At 36.2% G+C, this 23707-nt stretch overlaps 1 protein-coding gene across 3 annotated transcripts; it reads left to right on the top strand.

The window, feature by feature from the left end:
* The first annotated feature begins 34 nt into the window (after positions 1-34).
* LOC136259980 (uncharacterized) lies at positions 35-22560 on the top strand. Of its 3 annotated transcripts, XM_066053567.1 has the most exons (9): positions 35-285; positions 6305-7038; positions 11594-11879; positions 14331-16456; positions 17743-17770; positions 19777-20094; positions 20380-20414; positions 20504-20582; positions 22335-22560. In XM_066053567.1, exons 2-9 carry the CDS (start codon positions 6319-6321, stop codon positions 22376-22378), a joined length of 3636 nt encoding a protein of 1211 aa, XP_065909639.1. In that variant the 5' UTR covers positions 35-285; positions 6305-6318; the 3' UTR covers positions 22379-22560. The 3 variants fall into 3 exon arrangements, 2 of the variants coding, with proteins under 2 accessions (XP_065909639.1, XP_065909646.1); XR_010703404.1 differs by lacking the exons at positions 20380-20414; positions 20504-20582; positions 22335-22560 and adding an exon at positions 17827-18015 and having other exon boundaries at positions 19777-19908; XM_066053574.1 differs by lacking the exons at positions 20380-20414; positions 20504-20582; positions 22335-22560 and having other exon boundaries at positions 17827-19920.
* The last annotated feature ends 1147 nt before the right edge of the window (positions 22561-23707 follow it).

Genomic DNA, 23707 nt, shown 5'->3' on the forward strand with positions numbered 1-23707 from the left:
CTCCCGGCTTTACTCGTTCACGTGATTAGGGTACTCAGACGTTGTTTATTGTCTTGGTTCTGCGGTTTTATCATTCGCTGCCATCAAGAATTGTTCTTTACCTTCTGCTGACTGGAGAGACTAGTAGACAGTGTATATAATACCTGCTGGGTTCGAGCGTCTCAAGTTTGAACCGCAACAACTCGGTGCCGTTGGTTCGACTGGCACTGCCTGAGGCCGGGTCTTATCCGGATCACTCTAGCTATTGAGAAGCTAGAATCAAACTCGGATTCATACCACTGAATTGTAAGTGTATTATCGTTATTGTACTAGTGTGTAACCTCGCCGTATGTTCTGTTTTTGGACGGGGCTGGTTCCCAGCTGTCGCGATACTGAGAAATTTAATCTTCTCTCGAACATTCTTTAAGTTCACCGGTGTGAAACTATCCTTTTAGCAGCGTAAAGTGTAATTAGATAGTTTTTATCAACAATATAGGTAAACAATTCAAAGTATCAGATGGCCGGTTAGCAGCTAGCTATGCTGGATGTATTTTGTGTTGACAACTTTACAAGTACACATCCTGGTAGCTACACACTCTTGCATGCTAGACCATATTAAAACATCTGGCATCACTCAATACATTTGGAAGCTTATTAATATCATTAGCTACATCACAACGAAATAAAGTCAGTGGTGCAGTAGCGGGAAGACTCTGTACAGATTATGAGATGCATGGAATTTTGCTGTGATATCAGTTATAAATTCAAGCAAGGGTGAAGGTGAGGCATAATAGTTTACTTACTTCCAGTACAAGTAGATATATTGTTTTTAACAGTGTTGGAGGTAACGCGTTACGTAATATTATTACCCTTTTTGGTAACTAATATAACGAAATATGCTGTAAAAACAGGTAATATAACTCAAGTTACTTTACTTGCAAATGTAATGCGTTACCCAAGTAATGAAGTTACTGTAACGAGTCTAATATTACATAATATTATTACTTTAAGCAAGAGTTCATAATATAAAGTAGTAAGAGTCTTAATATTGTATATTATAAACTCTTGCTTTAAGTAACAAATCAAAGTTACTAATCTCATTAGTAAACCACTGAGTAACGCCTTGCCACTACGAAGTAACGAACCCTACTGAATGAAGCTTATTCACCAGCTTCTTACTTATAACCAAGATTTGTATATTGTCCAACAACACAATCATGTCACGTGATAAAGTGGTAGATTCACACGTGACAGCTTAAGACTTTGAACACAAAGTAATATAATATGTAATATTTTTATAGTTACTTTATTATATGGGTAATATGTAACTGTAACAGTTGTAAATAATATGTAATATGTAACGAGTTACATTTTAAAAGTAACTGTCCAACACTGGTTTTTAATAATTTTGGTCTGGTTTTGCCAGGTGATGTAAGGGATCATAATTTGTGCACCACAATAAGTCACATAGTTCCCACTTCAATACGGACGTTGGTTACTGTCTTCTGACCTGTTTGATGGAAGGTGTTCTATTATGTCACAAAGGAAATGTCTTTATCAGTACTAGGAATTGTGATCTCTACCTGAATCTTTGAATACTTGGCTGGGAAGCACTACTACTTGAAATAGAGTTCTAAGCACTGGAAATCACTTCATATTTTAGAAGTGTGACTTAATGTGTCACCACACGACTTTCAGTAACTTTTGATGTTTTTATAAACATGCAGAGCAACTATAAATCCTTGCCCTCGGGCAATAGTACCACTGGATAGCCCTTGAGGCACTAGTCACGTGTACCAAGTGTGGATGACGTCACTACTGTAGTTGTACGGTTATGTGGTTTGTGATGTGCAAAACACGTGCGACTTGCAGGTGGTGTATGGTCCCTTATGCTGTTCCTAATTTATACCATTGTTGTGTAATGGCTTCAAGTTGAACAAATCACAAGAAACATTCCGTTTGATTACTGGATAATATAACTACAGTAGGACCTCCATTATCCGAACACCTGTGTGCCAGTTAAATCATAAAAGCGTTCAGATAAGTGAATTTGTTCGGATAAATGAAGCCCATTCATTTATATACAGAGTTCTGTTCAACTACTCTAATAGAACATATACACTTACTCTAATAGAACGTTCACCTAATGACGAAATACTCTAATAGAGCAGTCACTTACACTGTTCGGATAATCGAGGGTTAGGATAATCGAGATTCGGATAATCGAGGTCCTACTGTACTACCAATTATTATTGTAAATAGTGCATGCTCATTATTCATATTTTTTTCATTACAGTCTGCACAAATCTACTAGTATATTAAAGATTATATAAATTAGGGATCCTAGCAATAAAAAGTAGTGAAACAAGAGATGAGTGATGGTATTACAACATAGCTTGGTGGGAAAATCCCTACATTGGCATGTTATCACAATCATTTTGTTCAATCCCAAAGTAGGGATTTTCCCACTGTGCTGTGCTGTGGTGCCACCATTCATCTCTTGTTTCACAACTTTTGGATCCCTACTTTATTTTTAAATTAATTATTTTTAATATACTAGTTTGTTTTTTTTTAGTATATAGCTATACATGTGTGGCTGTTCTATTAGGATGACTGCTGTATTAGAGTATCTCGAGTCAGCCTTTCACCTAGGGGGTGTGTCACTATTTTATAAATAAAGCTAGGCCAATAATAACGGGGTGTGTCATCATGATAGATTATTAAGAGGTATGGTCTCAGTGCTTGATCATTATTAATCAACCAAGATTGTATTAATATGTGTGGCATTCAACCTATCGTGAAGTTACAGGTATCTACCGAGCATAAGCACTTCAATAAGTTTGCGGTGTCTAAATATGCCGCTCAAGGAAAGTGATGATAGGAAAATTTTTGCCTCAATATGGTTTCATTACATGGAAAAGGAAGAAGACTAACGTGATTGAAGATAAAAGCTGGGAAAGACTCCCAAAAATAACATGTGCTGCCTAAACTGGCAGCGGCTCCTTTAAAAACCATCCAAGAAATATCTTACACAGTGAAAGTCACCTTTATGGAATTTTATTAGTCCATCTGACATCAAATGCAGCATCAAAACAGGCAAACACTCACAGATGGCTGCGCATGTATATAGAATTTTTTAAAAAATCACTGAAACTCGAATTTTCGTCTGACTGCTAGCCTGTCTGACTACAGTTGCAAGGCTGGAGGCCATGCCACAATAACAAAGTCACCAATGGGATGTGCCTTTTGGAGTTCCCATGAGAGTGTTCCCTCTGCACCTTGTACTTAAAAACTGTGCTACTGTACTGTTTGATAAGAATTTCCTTGTGACAAGCCATTTATAGACCTGCAGTGATTATAACCCTAACTCTATTGTATACTCTAATCAGACTATTACATGAACGAGACAATGATTCACAAAGAAAGATATGTGATAACAAACTAGGATAAAACTGTGAGTGATGCTCTAGTTGATGACATGACGATCACAATTAATAAATGCTCTAGGTTGCAACATAATTATAGGAATGTATAATCTGGAATGCTGTGGGTATTTTGACACCATTGAAATTAATTTGCCACGCCAAACACTGAACATGCTATTGTCGTTACCTAAAAAAGGAACTCAAATAGTGGCACAGTAGTTACACACATCAACAGATAAATGTATCTTGTATGAATGGTGGTATCATGTCTGTTTCTAAAATTCATGCAGCTTATATATAGACAAGATACCATCAGGTCATTAGTGTATTGTACATTATACCTTGGTACCTGTAACTACATACATACGTTTGTAATTGTGAGATTATGACAAGTACAGTATAAGGCAATGTTGTTTGTATGGGATTATATAGGATTATACATTAATAATCAAGTGCTGATATATCCCTTGTTTGAATGGTCCCTAATAATAGTGTTGTAATTATGAGGCATTATTATTTTAGTTACAATATTGTATGATTTTAAAAATGAAATTGGTTATTAATTGTACATTAAGCCAAACAATAAGTTATTGTTGTGTACTATTGTTATTTGTTACTGTTATTGTTTAATCATGCTTTATATTTTCAAACTATTAAGTATGTATGCATACATGCTTTATATTTATAGTTTCAAACTTGAAGGTCTTCTACTGTAATTACTTTAGTGTTGCTATTAATTTTCATTAATAAACATTGCTTTGGCTTCATATTCTTTAGTAGCAGGTGCATACTTCCCTTTCACAAGGTATAGAATTAGGGTTTTGGGTTACCCAAACTTCTTACTTGTTTTCTTGTCTTTTAGATGTAGAGACGCAGAAAAGAAACAGTATGCGCCTTGCTGTTATCTGGGAAGCTAGAATAAAACACCTTACTTAGTGGCCTGGGATTCTATAGCTAGCAGATGTTGTCTCGGTTAGATGTGTTACCATGAATTCTACACCATCTAGAGTCCAGCATGATGTAAGGTAGATCAGAACATCTATCAGCATTAACCAGGGTCAATAATGTGGCTGTTTTCTTGGTTAGCTGTAATGTTGATAAAGTAGATGACCTGTGGCTAGATTTGAACTCCACGACTGCTCTGATGTCCCAAGAACAGGAATAATGTGGGGCTTACTGTTAGTTAAACATGCCTCTCAGCATATAGGGAACCAATGGGTGACTTCCTGTTTGTGTTCCTTCAATTTCATGGTAAGTGGTAGATATAATGCTGACCACAAAGTATTGGTTATACAGTACTGGAGTCATCAGTATCAAACTGGTTTACCAAAAACATAATGATTCACCACAGCTATAGAGGCAAATGGTATCCCTTTACTGTGGTGAGAACCCAGGGATCCCTCGTAAGAATCTCTCAATTATGTATAAATAAGGTATAATAGTCTGCTAATAACTGGAGTGAGTCTGTGTGTGGCATTATATGAAAAATCCAGATGTAATGGTGCTAATATTGTCAAAGGAGGTGACAATTGAGTTAGAATTTCTTTGATGGGACTGGTGGTCAGTAAATCTGCCTTGTCCTTGCCACACCCCTGCCTCTGTATTCATGTTAAGTTTTTAAGGTTACCCTGCCAATGCCCCCAACTTTTAGCAGGGCTCCTTCAATTGGGCAATAGATGGTAGGGTGCATGACATGTTACCATAGTACCATTGTGAAACTGATACTAATTGGGTTACTGAAGCATCAGATTTTACCTTGTTCTGTAGACATTTGATGAATTCCTGCTAGCTTGAGAGGGTCATACTTTCCCAGTGATTTATCTGCAAGCTGCAGTTTATTGGTCCTTCTAATCTGTGACAATAACTCGTTTGCATTTCCAAGGAGTACTAATGATCACTGGACTATGTCTAGCATGCCATAAACATTTTTCATTGCATTAACATCTTGTAGCAGATTTTACTTAATGAGGTCAGATCACAAGTCTTTAGTTTTGCTGTCCCCTTGTTTGAGAAGCAAGATTTGAGGTAGTCCTTCATGAATTGGTCAACTACTAGCCGTTTTGCTACTGTGGATCTCATGTGCCTTATGCATTGCCGACCTGTTAACTTTGCTCAGGGTATGACAGAAGTGATCTCTAGATAATTTGTAATTACTTGTTGCATGATAGACATGTTGTCATTCTTATCATCTAGCATGTTGGGGTCAAAGTTCTGTGGATTGTTGACCTCTTGTTGCAAATGAACACTGCCATCTACATGTAATTGCTGCCTCCCATGTTGTTGGTGTGATTACAATTAATGCCTATCTGTATCATAGTCTGCATCCTCAGCTTGGTTCTCCTAGCTGTAACAACAGGATTACCAACTGGCGTGTATGACTGACCAGAGGGACTTCAGCATTAGCATGTTGTTAGTTGTTGAGACTACCAGATTAGCACAACCTGGTACATTTGCGTAGCAAATTCTGGCAGGCTGGTCAACAGTTGTCATGTGCTGTTCACTATTGCCTGAATTTTGGTGCAGGCTGGTTAGTAAATGTGCTCTAAGAGCATCTCTTAATGAGTCATTACCTGAGATATTGCCTCTAGGGTCTTCTCCCGTTTCTTTTCCACTTACAATATATACACCGGCTACCCATCCTGCTGCTAGTGTACAAAAATGCTGAATTGACATCATCGTATTAATACTTTAGCTTTGAAATGCTGTCATGCAAGGAATGTAGAGGCAATTAATTAGTTAATCAATGTACCTTGTACCTGGACCTCCAAAATACAATTGACCATACTGGGTATATCCTCTATTGAACTAGTACTGATTTGTATGTGTATTTGAATGTTTGTAATTCATACCAATCGTGATATTGTCAGCATTTACAACTGTGTAATATTTTTGCTATATAGGCTGCACGTGTGATATGGATAATGCTGATGTAAAGTCTCTGGAAAGTGCTGCAGTATGTTTTCAGGATCTGTGTGTTCTTAAGGAACGCGAGGATCTACGAAACATCCTAATACTAGATTATGGAAGGTTTAGTAGGAAACAAGAACATCTAGATGCTGTACTGAGTTGCAATTGTTTGAACAAATATTTTTATGTAGTAATTATCAATGAAGCTGGTCATTGTTCAGATGTTATTAGTTTTCCACCCACTTTCAAGCAACAGAATTGTTCAATTCTTGAAGTTTTACCTTCATCACTTCGAAATGTTGGTACTATTCAAGATCATGTAGTAACACAAATGCTGATGTTTCTTCAGCAATATCATTGCCGTAGAGCTTATTATTGTTTGTCTTTAGATAGCAACTTTCCAGATGGATCCAAAATCATGGAACACACTGGCTATGAATATACTTACTGTACAGTGATAAAATCAGTTAATAACTTTGTTTATTTAGACAAGTACCACTTCAGAGAAAGTGATGACCCTGCTAAAATGACCATGTTTCCTCTCCTTAGAAATGATGTGCCACGTGTGCCAATCACTGAAAATTCTGGAAAGCTACTTTTCTTTTGTTTGGGAGAAAAATACTATGGTACACCTGTTGCATCACTCTGGGAAGAGTTGGAACAGTTTGGAAACAAGTATTCTTTACATGTCTCAGTAACCACTGCTTTTCCAAGTGTAGATTATGAGGTACAGTGTTTATATACTGTATAATAGTTGTTATTAGACCATTATAGCTTAAAAAAGAACAAAGTGAGCAAATAAATACATAATTCAAAGCCAGCTATGGGAGCTTTGGGATTTGCAGCTATACCTAGCTAAATAATTCAACTTAATAATAAACCTTTTTTTGATGATTTTGTTCTCTTAAACAGTAAAGATGACAAAATGTACAAATAGATAAGATAATGTATATGTACGATGGGCTCACATCCAAATTGTTTTACAGTGTATGTGTTATAAAAGATGAATAAACAATTGAAAATTTTAAAAGAGAATAGGGATAGCTAAAAGAGCCACCAAACAAGAAGGGATCGTTGGGGTGGTAATGTAAACCACAAATCCCTATTTTGACTCTGTCAGAAAATTTTGGTTACATGCTTTGTCATTTTGAAACAAGTCAAAATAGGGATTTGTGGTTTACATTGCCACCCCAGCGATCCCTTCTTGTTTGGTGGCTTTTTACAGCAATCCCTATTCGCTCTCTTAAAATTTTCAATTTTTTATTCATCTAGTTTATGTACTTCTTATTAATCCAGTGATGGATTATGGATTAATTTTATTGATAATGAAGACTGTTGTGAATAGTGTAATTTTGCATTCTGCATAGTAGTGCCATCAACGTTTCAGTACGCACATGAAACTGATCAAAGTGCAATGTGTATACAGGATGATCATGAGAGTCTCTTAATATAAGCTACAATTTACATTACTGGTGCCTTTATTAGCTGTCAAATTCAGTGAGTGTTTAATCTTGGATAGCCCGTCCACGTACAATAATCACAGAGTGAAAAACCACCTTGCAACAAAGTCTTCAACACAGATTACACTTCCTGCCTGGCCTATACTGAGTTTAATAAGGACAGATTGTATTAACACAAGCAGTACACACCGATAACTCTGAGTGTGATTTTGTATGGCTACTCATGCGTAATGGCGTTATGGCAAGAAGAAACAGCCTGATTTGGGCTGTTTCCATCCAAAAACGAAATCAAAAACAGGTCATGGACATGCACAATGATCCATTGCTGCTTTTTATTCTGAAAAAGTGGATAACGTTTGCTGTAAATGAGTGAAACAAAATAATATTATGAATAATAATAATAATAATAATATGAAGAATATGAACAAAATGGAAAATTCCAGTTTTGTCTGAACTACACATACCGTTTCTTTTTCACTTGATACTTACTAGTGGACCTATACTCATTGTAAAGAACCACCAGCGGGTTGCTTTGAGTTGGAGGATGCTTTCCAAGGTGGTTTTTAGGTGTGCTTCTATTAGAGTTTTGCCAAAACATGGGCAATCCCTATTATGAACTAACTATCGTGGTTCATGACTATGCATTTTATAGGTACAGAGTCTTCATCATTGGGCTGCATCCTGAAAAAAGCTAAAAAGAAAAGTGGATTTTTTTTCAAGTAAAATAGCATTTCGGTGATTAGTGTTGACAGTAAAGTTGTCAATGTGTGGTTTGGCTTTATTGCATAGGACTATGTACTTGTATGGGTTCCCTAAAGAAATCTATGGGTTCCCTAAAGAAATGTGTACTTGTGTTGAAAACTTTGATTGGTCATTAACAAAGTGTCAGGCATTGAATGTTTAGGTTTTGAAATACTTCTAGCAGGTCAAGCAGTACTACAAATTAGCCAACTTGTGTAATTCCAGCCATGAATTACTGAACTTTTTGAGGACTCAGCTAAACCTGTACATATTATAGTTGTAACATGGGCACAAGTGGTCTGCCTGATATGTCCACCCGAAGCACAAGGGCCGCAGGCCTGAGGGCTGAGGGTGGACATTCAGGCAGACCACGAGTGCCCGTGTTACAACTATTATGTAACACTTCTATTGCAGGCTAATATCCTGCCAAGTGATTAACCCCATGCCAATACGAGTGAAACCGCTGTATTCATTTTATACAAGTTTAAAGAAAAATTAGTTCGATTAGAGATCATAGAAAAAAAGTAGGGAAACAAGAGAGGTCATCTACACCTGCAGATATACTAGTGAACATTATCCCTAATTCAGTCTTGGTCTTGGGATATAGACTGAATTAAGGATTAAGTGTTCAATAGTATATCTGCAGGTGTAGGTGACCTCCCTTGTTTCCCTACTTTCTATGATCCCTAATCGAAATTAAAATTCCTATTATTTCCTTAAACTTGTTTGTTTACTTTTTGTAACATTATTATAACTGGTGAACCCACGCATACTGCATAAAAGAAAGGATGGCACCAGAATAAATGTTTTTGTCTGAATGGCACGTGCTCCAGCTATCAATACTGCTTTGAAAGTGCACCACACTTTGCTTTCAGCTATGTTCAGCCTGTTACACAGTGTTACAGGCGAAAAACAGTAGAAAAAGTACCTCTGCACCAATCCAGTCACTACGGAAATATGACGATTCGCGTGCCCCCAACTTTCAATTACTGCCTCGAAAGTGCAGCTGCCATTACGCTTCACTTTCAGCTATTTTCAGCCTATTACACAACATTACAAACGAAGAACAGTGTTAGAATCGTCTCTGCAATCAATCCAGTCACCACAAAAAATACGGATAATTCCTGTTTACAAATGTACTGTAGGGAAGCCATGCATTGTGCTACCATGAATCAACATCTTGGGCTGTCAGCAAAAAGGACACAAAGGAGAACAAAGGTAAGTCCATGATGTGTGCATTGTACGTACTGCGGTGTGCCAAAAGCACGTCTTGGGATGAAGCGGAGTCGAACAGTGAAAAAAATCAAGCCCATAGCCTTAGCTGTTATTGAGTTACGCTTGCCTGAAGGCAGGCAGGCAGAGGCAGGTAGGCAGGCAGGCAGTCAGTAGAAAATTCCATTGAATAAATTTTCTTTAAAATTTCATAACAATTTATTGGAAGCCTTTAGGATTGTACTGAAAGCACTCTTGGGTTGTACCTAACCAATACTGTCAAGGTGCCAGGATGGAGTCGTGAAGCTGGTTTTTGGGTGAATGTTTTTGGCTAGGAAAATCCAAATCTCCATGATCCCTAATGTACAGTACTACTGTACTGTATGACACATGCCTGAAATATTTGATTGTGGCTAGACAGCAGGTAACGTTGCAGCTACGTTTGTTATAATGAATGGATGAGTCCTAAAGATATCATGGAAAAGTTGAGCTTTTGCAAATTGTGGGAAATGTACAAATGTTTTACTGCTATCAAGTTGTTTAAAGACTAATTACAACATATACTAAAGGCCTAAAGGAGTAAGCTTTGTTGTATCATGGTTAACTCATGTTATCTGTAATGTGGGTATGGTCCTTATTTGAAAACGTGCTGAAACATTTATGTATGCACAATAAGACTTAGTTTTCACCTTCAAGTAACTTGTAGAATGGCAAGGATACTGAAATGCCTCTATTTGAGTGCTTCTTGTGTACTTGTGATAATAGTCAAATGAGCATTAATTTATTCTTATAATTGATTTCAGTCTGAGCTTTTATAAACAAACTAGGCAGTACCGCTGCCTCATGAGCTAGAGGACATTATAAAATGTGACCGAATTTTGGAAAACCGTTGATATATGCACAGCAGTACTTTTGTAATACAACATATTTAAAAACTATGGGTAAAAAATGCAAGCTCCAGAAAAAAAATTATGCAGGTTTTTATCGCCTCACTGGTGGGCGAATTAAGCCGCCAATGGATACATCCTAGGCATCATTGTGTTTGCCTGTCCATAGGAAGTACAAAAGTCTTTGTTTCATCTCCATATATGAAAAGATTCCAAAGTTACAGACGTTTGTTTACATTGCAGTGGCGAAAGAATTTACCGACAATCGTTTTTCAGTGAATTTGCCTTCCTTCTCGAACTAAGAAGCATACCTGGGGAAAAAAACTATACCTTGGTGGATGCACAAATTCATGGCGAACACAATGAGCCAAGATTCAATTCCGTACATCGTTGTATCAGTAAGTTATGATGGTTTATGTAAGCGCCTGTAGATTCTTTTCTCAGTAGCTTCTGTACATGTTAAATTATTTGCTCGTCCGGCTGTCTAGTGCTGTATTTCCAACGCTGCTTAACCTAGGAAGCTGAAACTTGGCTAGTCCATTCCTCTGTCCCTGTAGAAAACAAAGAACAAATAAAATGCATTTTGAAAATTGTGCGGATATCGACGGTTTTATAAAATTAGGTCACAAATAATGCCCTAACCACAGGGCATTATATAGAAAATTCTCTGACCATGGGGGTAATATCAGATATGTATACCCAAATATTCCTTTGATCTGCCCAAGCAAAGTGTTACATACTATAATAGTTGTTGGTAATCACCGTGCTACAAATGCAGTCTTAATTAACTGTAGCCAACCAGCAGTGGCACTCCATCGGCTAAACCAGTCAACTATGTATGTATGATTTACAATTTAATTTATAAAGTTGTATGATGCACCATTGTATGACACCTGTTGTATGTCGACTGCACTGTATGTATGCACATTCCTTATTAGTGGGTTGTACTGTAGTATTGGTTGTTATGTGATCATTTATGTAGGTGATAAAGGAGGATCCTGAAATAACAAAGCCAAAATTCTATCGATTTGCAATCTATTTATGTGACACCAGTGAAGACAACGTTCTGTCAATCCTTGAATATCTTCGACCAACAAAATTTGAGGGTGCAAAGATAGGGTTAAAGCTAGATAGCTCTACACAGAAAGGACAATTTTTTAGTGCTGGAAGTAGGAATATTTCAAGAGCTACTTACAAAATATGCAAGTATGCTATTCAAAAGGAGCATTTTTCAAAAGATAACAAAAAGTACTTCGTAGATATTGAAGGTAATCATCACAGAAGTTATTTGTTGTATATTACTCTAACAGTCAAGCTGTGAAAAAAGGTGCAAAAGTGATAGTAAACAAGTGGGGAAATCAGGCAGTGGCCAAGAAATGATGTTAATATAATCTATGCCAAAACAGCCAAGGTGTGAAAAAGGGTGTGACCCCAGGGTGAAAAAGTTGTAAACTCAAAAGTGGTGGCCAAGAAATAACTGTGATGATAGGTTAATGACAAAAATGTAATAATGTCAATTCAGGTGAATTTGTGTTGCCTCCTCTAAGATTCAGCACAAAGTTCACCTGAATTGTTATTAAAATTTTGTCATTAACCTACGTACCATCACAGCTATTACTTGGCTGCCACTTTTGATTTCACAACTTTTTCCACCCTGACCTTTTAGGAGGCTACACCCTTTTTTTTTACAGCTTGGCTGTTTTGGTTTTAGATATCACTTCTTTTTGTATTGCAAGCTACAAAGCCAGCCATAAGCTGACTTTGGGACTTTCTTTTTTGATTGTTTCTTTAGTAGAGGAATTTTGAACAAGAGAGAGAGTAATTTCTGTGTATAGCTTTGTGTCTGCTTAAATATTTGTATATTTAAAACTGAATAAACGTAGATAGTTGAACTCTCTACAGGGTGATTTGTTGTATCTGAGCTCTATACAGGGTGGCTTAAATTCTCTACAAGATATAGTTGAATGCTTTAATAGAGTAATTTACTTTTTAGCTGACTGCTCTATTAGAGTATCTTGATCTCGCACTTGCTACACCCAGTTGGATTTCATATGTTATAACTCTGTGGCTTTAAATTCAATTCTTCTAAACCATTGAAGAGTCTTTCTAAGACAATTAATCCATCTATACACCAATTTTCAACTTATTCCCCTCAAGTGAGTAGTTTGTCTAGCAAGTAATCTTTTTTATTAGCAAATCTTGATTGCATAATTGTTACACACTGTTGGTTTTTGCTTTGTATCTTTATGGTCTTTAGGTTAACTTAGCCACGTACCAATTTTCAACAAGCAATTTATCCTGTAGGTGTGACAACATGTTGGTATTATTTTTCGTGAATGATTGCTAATAACTCCCTCCTTGACTGTTTATTGTATCCAGCCAAACTTGGTACCAAGATGCGCCTTTAAACCCCCTTCTGTGTGCCAAATCTAAAGGAAATCAGATAACTCATTTGCATTTTATGGCAGCTGTTATAAGTGTAAGAAAAAGATTTAGCCAATTTTTGAAGTTTCATACCTTGAAGTAATTTTGCTCAAATTTGGTATGTGGACTACTGATGGTGTTGGGTGTTTCCACAGCAAAAATGGTCTTCTTTTGTAAAGGCAGCATGGAGATACAAATCTTGTTTTTGTTTCTTTTTGTCAATATACTCACAGTGCAGCATGCCGGCTTCTTAAAATTATTTGTTGTATGTTACTAAAACAGTCAAGCTGTGAAAAAGGTGCAAAAGTGATAGTAAACAAGTGGGGACTTGAAATCAAATGTAGTTGCCAAGAAATGGCATTAATTTTAGTAATGACATACAGCATATTGAATTGATTGACATTGTTGTAGCCATTTCTTGGTTGCCATCTTCAATTTCCCAACATTTTAATCCAGGAAAGCTATATCCTTTTTTCACAGTTTAGCTGTTTTGGCATATGTACATACCACATCTTATTAGTATTTTCCACTTTCTTGTTTGGGAAGCTGCAACTGCAGCCTTAGGAGGCTGTATGACTGTTAATAATGTTCTTATTGGAGACTGATTAGCATTAGCTGCTTACATCCTGTGGCTACAAGTATATACCGTACAGCGTAAAACTTTGATGGGGGAAAACTTTAACGAATTTGACAAAATGCTTGCCATTCATCAAAATTTTCCTCCATAAAATTATTACACTGTACGGTAGCTTCTCAAAATGTATATAAAAGCACTGTTATAATTAAATAGAATACTTTGTAAATGGTAGTTGAATCTTTCAAAATGTTTTATGATTTCAATGGAGTAGTATGCAGTGATGACAAGTTAGTTAGTCTATATAATCTATGCCAATTAGTCCATTAAACTCACAGACTCAATATATCCTCCTTGCGTGCGGGATAACTATAAATTTAAAATCTTGACTGCTCCAATAGAGTGTTTTTGATCATTTAATGGAAATGGATCCAGTGTAAAATCCAACCAGTATGTTGACATGACGACCTTTATCAGACAATTTCCATTGGTTGTTCCCACTCCCATCCTATTACCATTTCCCTAGAATTATACTTATCCCAATCTCTATTCCAATATTGGTAAACTGGCTGCACAAGTGCTGATTTCATGGTACATATTGTGTAGCATATTGCTTTCAGCTATAGATATGTATCCTTACTAGCAGTTAAAAGGTCTTGTAATAGGCACAAGGTATATTGGTGTACAATACCTGTTTTACAATTAATTGTTTTGCTGACAGATAAGCAAATGGTGCAACTGATTGATGAAGCTAAAAATGGTGGTTATACTATGAAGGTACGACATGCTAAAATCTTGTTTTGTGGAGCATCAGGGGCTGGGAAAACAAGCTTTGTTCGTTTGCTTAAGAATAAAAAATTTAAACCTGATCAACACAGTACAGAACTTGGTAACACTCAACAAATTGTGATATCAAGAAAGGCTATTATTCAAGGGACCAATTGGGTTGATCTTTATCCTGCTGAAGAACTTCGTCAAGTTAAACTACGCCTTCACCACAAACTGGTGTTCAAACCACAACCGTTTTGCTCAGAGCAACATGTGGATAGTACAAAAGAGGAAAGTATTGTAAACACAGAACAATTCAACTCCTGTCAACAAGATGTAAGAGAATTTAGTGAAAAACCTCAAAAACTCCAAGCAGAATCGTTGGATAATCCATTTTTCAAAACAGCAAAATTCAAACCTGTCCTTACTGAAAAGCGATTATGCTCAAAGTCTCCTAATCTTACAAAAGATTATGAAGAACCCCTTCCAATATGGGACATCCTCACATTACTGGACACTGGTGGTCAACCACAGTTCATAAACATGTTACCAGCTGTTAATACTTCAGCTACTGTTATGTTTGTTGTCTTAAATATGCTTCATGTACTGGGAGCTAAAGGATTTGATGAACGAGTATTAGTGCATCATTACAAAAATGGTATCAAATCTTATGAACCATATACTTTGAATTATACTAACAAAGATTTAATAAAATGTCTAGTTGCACTTTTGAAAGACTCCATAATTACAGACGTTCCGCTTCCAGATGTGGCTGTTTCGCAAAAAGGCAGAGATAGTAAGCCAGGACTTTGTTTTGTTGGTACTCATCTTGATCAAGTAAATGAAAAAGATGTTGATATAGTCAGTGATGAACTAGAAAAGATAGTTTCACAATTGGAGCCCAGTGATAATGTATCTATCTGGAACTGTAATAAAATTTTGTTTGCAGTAGATAATACTCTCTCTGGAAAGCAAGAATATTCACAAGATTCAATAGCAAACCAAATTTGCTCTGAAATCAAAGCTATACTAGATGAAAAGGCTGTATATGAAGTACCAATCACCTGGATCTTATTGGAATTAGAAATAAGACGAATATGTGGAAAAGGCAACAAATCTTTCATTGCAATTTCAGAAGTTGTGGAACTTTTTCAAGAAATTATTCCAGGATGTGATAAGAAGAGTGCTGAGGTACAAGTTAAAGCTGCATTGAGGTTTCACCATATGTTTGGTATTCTGCTCTACTTTCATAATGTACCAAGCATGAAAGATTTTGTCATTTCTAACCCACAATGGTTGTTTACGAACTTGACAAATTTTGTTTGCTTTTCATTTGATGGAAGAATTGTTGATCGTAAAGCATTGAATAATCTGAAATCTAAAGGCATTCTTAGTAAATCTTTGATAGACAAAATTAAAACTGACCAAATCATTACTGATTCTCTGGGAGGTATCAAACTTGAATTCTTCCTTGAATTGCTCAAATATTTTAACATTGTCACACCTTATCCTACAAACAGTAGTGACTATTTGATGTTGACAGTACTAGATTCGTACAAGGATGAAACCGCTCTGTTTGATGTTATGCCACCACTTGATGGTGTTGAATTTGTGATACAGTTCAATTCTGGCACTTTCCCAAGAGGAGTGTTTTGTTGTTTAATTGTACAATTGGTTCAAAAAGTTGATAACTGGAAACTCCAGGTTTCACTGGAAGGGAAGAGATGTGTTTACGCAGACTTTGTTATGTTTTGTACTAATGCTGGACAGTATGTTTTGTTGCACGATAAAATTACCCACTTAGAAATTCAAGTAAGAAAGAATGTAAAAACTGGGTCTATTCATTGCGAAGTTCAGCAGACCATAGTCAACATGTTACAGCAAATGCAACAAAGTACTGGTACTGATTTCAAGTGTGCGTTTTACTGTAAGAGTAAGTCTTGTTTGATATATCTATCTTCACATCATGTGACTGGACAAATACCACTTCCTAATGGATTGATTTGTGAAAACCACGGCTTTGTAGAACTACAATCTTGTTCACACAAGTTATGGTGTGATATAACAAAAGCATCACTGGTAATAATTGAATTGCACATAATTATACTAAGGGTGCACATGCATGTTCCATATTTCTTATCAAATGTTTATAATTTGTGAAATGGAAGATGAGTTAGTTTTATACTTAATATTATATCCTTATCTGTACCATACTACTTGTTAATGTTTTCCTTCATTTATTCCTTGGCTAATGGCCATTCTATACTGTAATTTTTAGTTGTCCTTCTATTAGTCATTATGTGCATTTGGCCTTCTGTCATTACCAAAAGAAGTTTTTTGCAGGTATTGTAGAAAAATAGTTTTGTTTAAAACCTGAGGTTTTGTTAAGAATCTGTTTAGCTAAATGTATTAACGTATTGGATATACTGTATGTATCCATGTCACTAGTAGTTTTATGTTATACAAAACTATGCATCTACTGTATGTTTAGTGTGTGCACTCTTATGATGCTGAATGAAAGCTCCACTGTATACATACAGTATTGCACGTATACAAGGAGCTTCCATACATATAGATTGTTTGTATGACTTAGGAATTATAGCAGCTGTACAGTATCCCTTGCTTCATTATTTTTATAATAAAATTTTCATTGCTGGTGAACCAGCACATACTACAACAAAGGAAAGAATTGTTCTAGACACATTATAGAATAGCTATAACTGCATGACTAAGTGAACACCTTGTCTATCAATTTCTGAAAAGTGGCATGGCCATTCCACTTCATTTTTCAGCTATGTTTTGACTGTTATATAGAGCTATGGTTTGACTGTTCTGACTACAGTACAAGAAATGTCTCAGCAGTCGATTTACTTGCTGCAGAAGTTACAGACCATTCTCATGATACAGTAGAATTAAGTCATAATGTGTGACCACAAATCAACACCTATGCAGTAGTGAAGAAAGAAACGAAACACAAAAAAGAGGACAAAGCTAAGTCTATATTGCATACATTGTAACTTCTGCTATAATGTGGTTGGCAAAAAGGCATCTCTCAGGCCTAAGTGACATCGAACAGTAAAGAAGCCTTATCCATAGGCTGAAGGCGTCAGTCAGGCAGCCGGTCAGGTAGTTAGTAGAAAATTAGAAAAAGAAAACACTTGCAGAAATTTATTGGAATTAGCTAATTTGGGGTCACTCTGAAGGTTTACAGTATTTAGGTGTGACTGTGCCTAACCAATACTGCAAAGTTGTCTTGAAGGAATGGTGAGCCAGCCTTAAATATTTTGGGTAGACAGTCCAAATATTCTACTATACAGTACTCCATAATAGATTTATTATATGTGTTCTTATTTTTGTTGCTGCAGGCCATGTCACCACGGTCAAGATTTTCAGGTAAACTAACTTTTCTAGCTAAAACATCAAGTGCATCATGCATTACACTTTTATAGTGTTCAAGTACAGTTCATGCAGTATCATAGATTATGATTGAATGTGCCTTGCTGAATGTGTATACTTGTATTCCTCCTATGAAAAGCAGAATTGTGAGGTCAAGTTTTTTTATCAGTCAATCCAATCAATCAATGAAACATCTGAGAAACAAGTTGATGTTAAACTACATTTGTACTTCTAAAAACCAGGTACACATGCGGTCAGTGCTAACCCCTGCTGGGTCTGGGAAAACTGGTTTTATTGCCCATGACATGATTTTTCACCAACAGCAGCACAAAACTACTCAAATATTTCAGGTCTGCTTTTGCTGGCTGCACAGTGACAATCCATACGAGCAATCTGAGGCCCTAATGGAGCTGTGGCCAGCCTGGGGATGGCTGTATGTGGCTGTACAGCTCTGTAGTGTTGAATAAGACATGTGTTGTAAATTTCATTTCATTTTAGCCAGTTTTGAAAACTGAATGGTCCATAATTTGACCTAATTCATCTATGTGCATTCCTTTTTAATTTTGTATACAACCTCTTGCCCTCCACTTCCCTTCATCCCTATTGGAGCTTGCCCGATACAGTCAACATCAAGTTAAAAAATTATCTAAAGTGGCAGGAAACTTAGCTGTTGGGTACTTAATTGTGTTGGGTACTTAATTGTACTGTCTGTCTGTCTGTCTGTCCAGATTATTTCTTTATCATACTGTTAACTTGACAGATAATTTATGTCAAAACACAGTCAAACAGCTTTGGTGTTAATGCACAGAACTGTTACCCAAGGGTCCAGGGTTAAATTCCTGCTTATGACATTTTTTTCTTCTCACTGGCACTTTTGTGCCTGGCGTACTTTTTTCATGGCATACTTTTTCATGTGTTAGAATGACAGTGCTAACTGATCAACTTATAAACATATTGACATGGTTCACATGCAAAATATAGTACTTATCGTATAACTTACAAATTTTATTGCAAGCTTCCATGTGCTTTCTTTTATTTGCTACAGTGTATTGAAGGACACAGTGTAGAGAAAAACTCCAGCTGCATTCCATTACAAACTATAGGATAAACAGTTAGAGTTCCTGCATACGTATAGTTGCTGCAGTTAGGCCACATGTTTGAATCCAGCCAGCGGCATTTTTACTTTAGTGTTTAAACGTTTGTATTTGCTCATGTAGTTGCTTCAAATCATAATTATAATAGCACATTTTATAGATATATAGGAAAGTCATGTTTGTCCCATGTGTTCTATTTGAGTACCTTATCTTTCATAACTTTAATTCTTCTTGACATTAACTACTTACCCACAAACACATTATATTTTACCAACATGATAGTACAAGTATTACATAGTTTATTAGCGTATACATATGTAGTTGAGCAGTTCTGCTGTTTAGTTAACTGTTACCATGCTCACATCATTTCACTGATTGCAGGATGGCATAAAGCTTATATACTTTAAAAGAAACATCACTAGCATGCATGAGTTTAAGATGTGATGTGTAATGCTTGGTTCCTGATGCCTTAAATTGTTATTGTGATTAATGTAGTATCTGAAATGGTTCTGCACATAGGGCAAGAGTTTTCTACATAATATGGTATGCATAGAGCTATTGTATGCACGAAAATTACATTTTGATTGTTCCTGTTAATAGCACACTGGTGTGGTGTACCAGCTCCTTTAGCTGCACAACACACCATATGTGTCTTCTTTAAGTTTCATCACAACCATATTAATTTTGTACTACATGTGTACATTTCACATAAGATTAGTTGTGGCTTTTACAGAGTGAGTTCTATAATAATTAAAGGGTGCGTAACTTTATACTGTGTAAATCATTTAGCAAATTGTAATGGTACCTGCCAGATGGTGCACGTGTAACAGATAGTATCTTTAGTTGCTCATTAACTCCTAGCATTAACTTTTACTCTACTTGGGTGTTATGAAATGTACATTCTCACAGGGAAATTGGAGGAATATATAGAGGAAAAAGTGTTTACAGACAATTATGCCACATTAACTAAAGTTCTTAGTGTCCACACACTAATACCCCACTTCATAGCAAGAAGAGTTATCACTGTTGATGATGCATCCCTTATTGAATCATATAATCGAGAATCAGAGAAGATTATGAAATTATTGGAATATATTGCACAGCATCTGAAAGCTGGACACACGAATAGTTTTTATCAATTGCTTGATGTAATGAAGACACGTTGTACCATTTCAGCTGAAATGCTAGCTATTGAAATGGAGTCATCTGTAGTTAAGCTTTCTAAAGGTACATATATTGTACCATGACTTCGCATGTTTAGCCCAGTATTATGTACTGTTTACAACACTAATCTGTTACATATGTACGTATATACACAAGTACATCTTCATCTTGCACTTATGTAGCATGCAATTTTCCACAACTATTATAAAATTCATGACTTTAGGGCCCTACTTATCAGACCATTATATAAATTAGATGTGATATGGCAGTTGAGGTTCTTCAGTCTCCTCTACTACATATTCATCAAACTGTTGTTCTGTACAACAAGTATTCTTCTCTTTCCTGTAGGATTTGACGGTGATATTGCTTCACAGTTTCATAAGGTAATACTTGAATGTAGTGACATTGTTTTGTGTATCTTATTTCTGTACATGATTCAGTGCTTATATCTATTTTTCATACATGTGTATAGTCTATTTCACTTCCAACTGAAGTATCCCCTGGCATGGGTCATGCTCAGAGTTATTCTCACAGCATTTCTGAACCTACAGGTAGAGTATGTGTGTATATAATAAATAAACCCATGTTGAATGAAATGTCGTGGATGTAGATGTGTTTACTAAAATGTTGTGGTTGTACGGTAGGACACTGTGTGGAAAAACTGGTATTATTACCCATGGCAGCAGGTTTGTTTTTCCACCATAAACACAAAATTACAAAGCACCATCAAATGCTGCTATAAAAATTGTGATCAACCAGAGTTAAATGATCTGTTTTTACTGGCTGCTTTTTCCAAGCTTGGTGAGCCATACAAAACAGTCTGAGGCTTTGATAGAGCTGTGGCCAACCTGGGGATAGCTGGGTGTGGTATTACACCCCATGGTGTTACCTGTGCTGTAAATTTCATCCTAGCTTTAAGTTTCTGTCATTTTTGATAGTTTTTCATGAGTTAGACTGTATCAGGCATGTACTGATAGGGATGTTGGTGGGCTGGAGTGACAGGGACAGTACAGGGTTGTTTTCAAAATGAAAGACAAGCAAACAGAAATGAGCTAGGCTGAGTTATGGGTTATTCAGGACTTGAGGAATGGATGTAAAACTAGACTATGATACCGCTCAAATAAAACTTTGTCCTACAAGAGTGCAACTAGGACCTCCTTTGCTTCACTATACTTTTTATTTCTGGAATTTATAAGTTTGATTAGAGATCAAAGAAATAAAAAGTAGTGAAACAAGGGAGATCACCTACGTACACCTGAAGATACAAGTGGACATAGACTAAATTAAGGAGTAAATGCCCATCTTCACCTTCCTTGTTTCACTACTTTTTATTTCAATTTTCCTGGTACAGTACTTGATTGTTTACTTTTTGTAACATAATTATGAGTGGTAAACCAGCACATATACGGCATTGAGAAAGAAAGGCATTAGACTTATTGTTTTTGTCTGAATGTATGCCCCAACTATCACTTACTGAAATAACAAAGTGGACAATACATTTCATTTTCAGCTGTATTCAGTCTGTTACACAGCATTACAAATAAAGAAAACTACAAGAAGAACCTCAATTCTGCCACAATGAAACCTCAGACAAATCCTGTTACAAATTTAGGGAAGCCATCGTGTGGTGCTACCATGAATCAATACCTTGAGCTGTCAGCAAAGGTATTAAATGGGACACAATGAGGACACAGGCAATTCCATGAAGCATGCGTTGTACATACTGTGGTATGACCTGTCGGGCTGAAGATTTAGCAATGAAAAATCAAGCCTGTAGCCTTAGCCGTTATTGAGTTACACTTGTCTGAAGGAATATCAGTCAGTCAGACAGTCAGTAGAAAATTCCACTGAATAAATTCTTTTTTTTTTTAAATTGTAGCAACCTATTGGAACCATTTCAGGTCATAATGAGGGCAGTTTTGGGCATGGTTATGTCTATCCAATACTGCCAAGGTGCCATGAAGGTATTGTGAGGTTGAACGTCCAAACCTTCATGATCCCTAATATTGTATTGTGTGATGATCCCTGATCAAACTTAAAACCCCTAATTTTTCTTTGTATATACCTGTAACCTTTTCTGTAACATATGAACCTGTGCCTATTGAAAGAATGATGTCTGAATGCATGTCCACAGGGGGGGAGGGGGGGGGGGGACTTCACTCACCCATAAAGTGCTCATATGACATGAGAAAATAGTATAAGTTAGTGCAATTTTACATTTGAGCAGTACTGTACGTGCATGCAATTAGTCTGTAGTAGATTATATACTACTTTGTTAATACATTACTTATTTTGTATTAAAGGAAATGTGTTTTCGTATCAATCGGGAAAGAGTTCAACTGACTAGAAAAGGAGACTGAAAACAAATGAATTCTCTTCATAATTTATGACTAATACGGGGCATATTATAAGGATTGGTATCATTATTGTATAGGATAGAATAATGCACATTTATTGTACATACTACATACTTTTTCAAATGATGTTCAACTTTGTTATATTAATATGAATTTCACGGTTACTATTAAATATAGAGTATGACAAAACAATCTTGCAACTGTACTGCAGTTACAGCAAATGTTATAATAAACTGACTACTGTAATTATTGTAAATGTGCTGCTATACAAAAAGATTAAAACTGCATGCTTACCATAACTGTATATATTCATACCATGTGCAAATGTTGAAAGCACAGAAGTTACTAAACTGTGACACATACTGCATGTGTGGAATATTCACTGAACATCTGAGCAACATGTGTTCCTGTCAAAACTACAGATAAACAGCTATACTCTTAGCTTCTATGTGTGGGGATGCACAATTTATTTATCAAGTACAATTTAACCTTTTCTCACATTTTTCATGTACGTACACTGTCCTGTGTACACTTTCTAAAATAATATTGGTGATTTTGAGGAAATTTTTAAACTTGTAGAGATATGTGTGTGTTGTTGAGCTCATTTTTTTCTCTCTGATACTAGCAGCAGTGCTTGCCCTATTGCATAAGTTATGGATCTTGAACTCTGTTTCTATTAAAGTAATAGTAAACTGAACAGCAACTAGTAACATGGCTTGTTCTGGGTTTTGCAAACCAGCAAACACGGACTATTGGTGCATAAAAAGTACATGTAGTAAGATCATATTATGTAATGTCTATGTTGTCATGCAATGTGTAGTAGGCATAGATAATATACCACGAGTGTAGGGGTATATTATCTATGGTGTAGCTAGAGATTATATAAACATGTTAAAATATAACAGACTGTAAAGCAGTTTAATTAATTACTTCATGTGAATTGTACACTTTGTGATAAAAGCATGAAACTTACCACATAGTTAGTGCAGTGGAACCTGTCTTAGCAGCCACCTGTATAGAAAGGCCACCTCTTTAAAAAGACCAGCTTTAAATTCCTCATAAAAAGTTTATATACATCCACCTGCCTATTAAGGCCAAGAAATCTTGGTCCAAAGGTAACCGGCTTAGACAGGTTTCCACTGTACACCCAATGATGAGAGGTGGAGGCATTGCATGTTCAAATTAGCTACTGAGATTTGGAGTATTGTGCTGGCGTTTTGGGCTACACAATACTTGTACATTACTGTTTGATGTACTGATCCAGAGATACATATAACTAAAGGATATATAGTTCTATAAACATACAATGGCAATGTATG

The sequence above is a fragment of the Dysidea avara genome, chromosome 1 (assembly GCF_963678975.1).
Source record: "Dysidea avara chromosome 1, odDysAvar1.4, whole genome shotgun sequence".
Taxonomy (NCBI): domain Eukaryota; kingdom Metazoa; phylum Porifera; class Demospongiae; order Dictyoceratida; family Dysideidae; genus Dysidea; species Dysidea avara.

Bases quoted from the DNA above. Each gene is read 5' to 3' on its own strand.
- LOC136259980 (XM_066053567.1), top strand. From the start codon at position 6,319: ATGGATAATGCTGATGTAAAGTCTCTGGAAAGTGCTGCAGTATGTTTT. The intron at 11,880-14,330 runs GTAATCATCACA...TTTTGCTGACAG, and splicing joins GTACTTCGTAGATATTGAAG to ATAAGCAAATGGTGCAACTG. The intron at 20,095-20,379 runs GTACATATATTG...TCTTTCCTGTAG, and splicing joins TGTAGTTAAGCTTTCTAAAG to GATTTGACGGTGATATTGCT.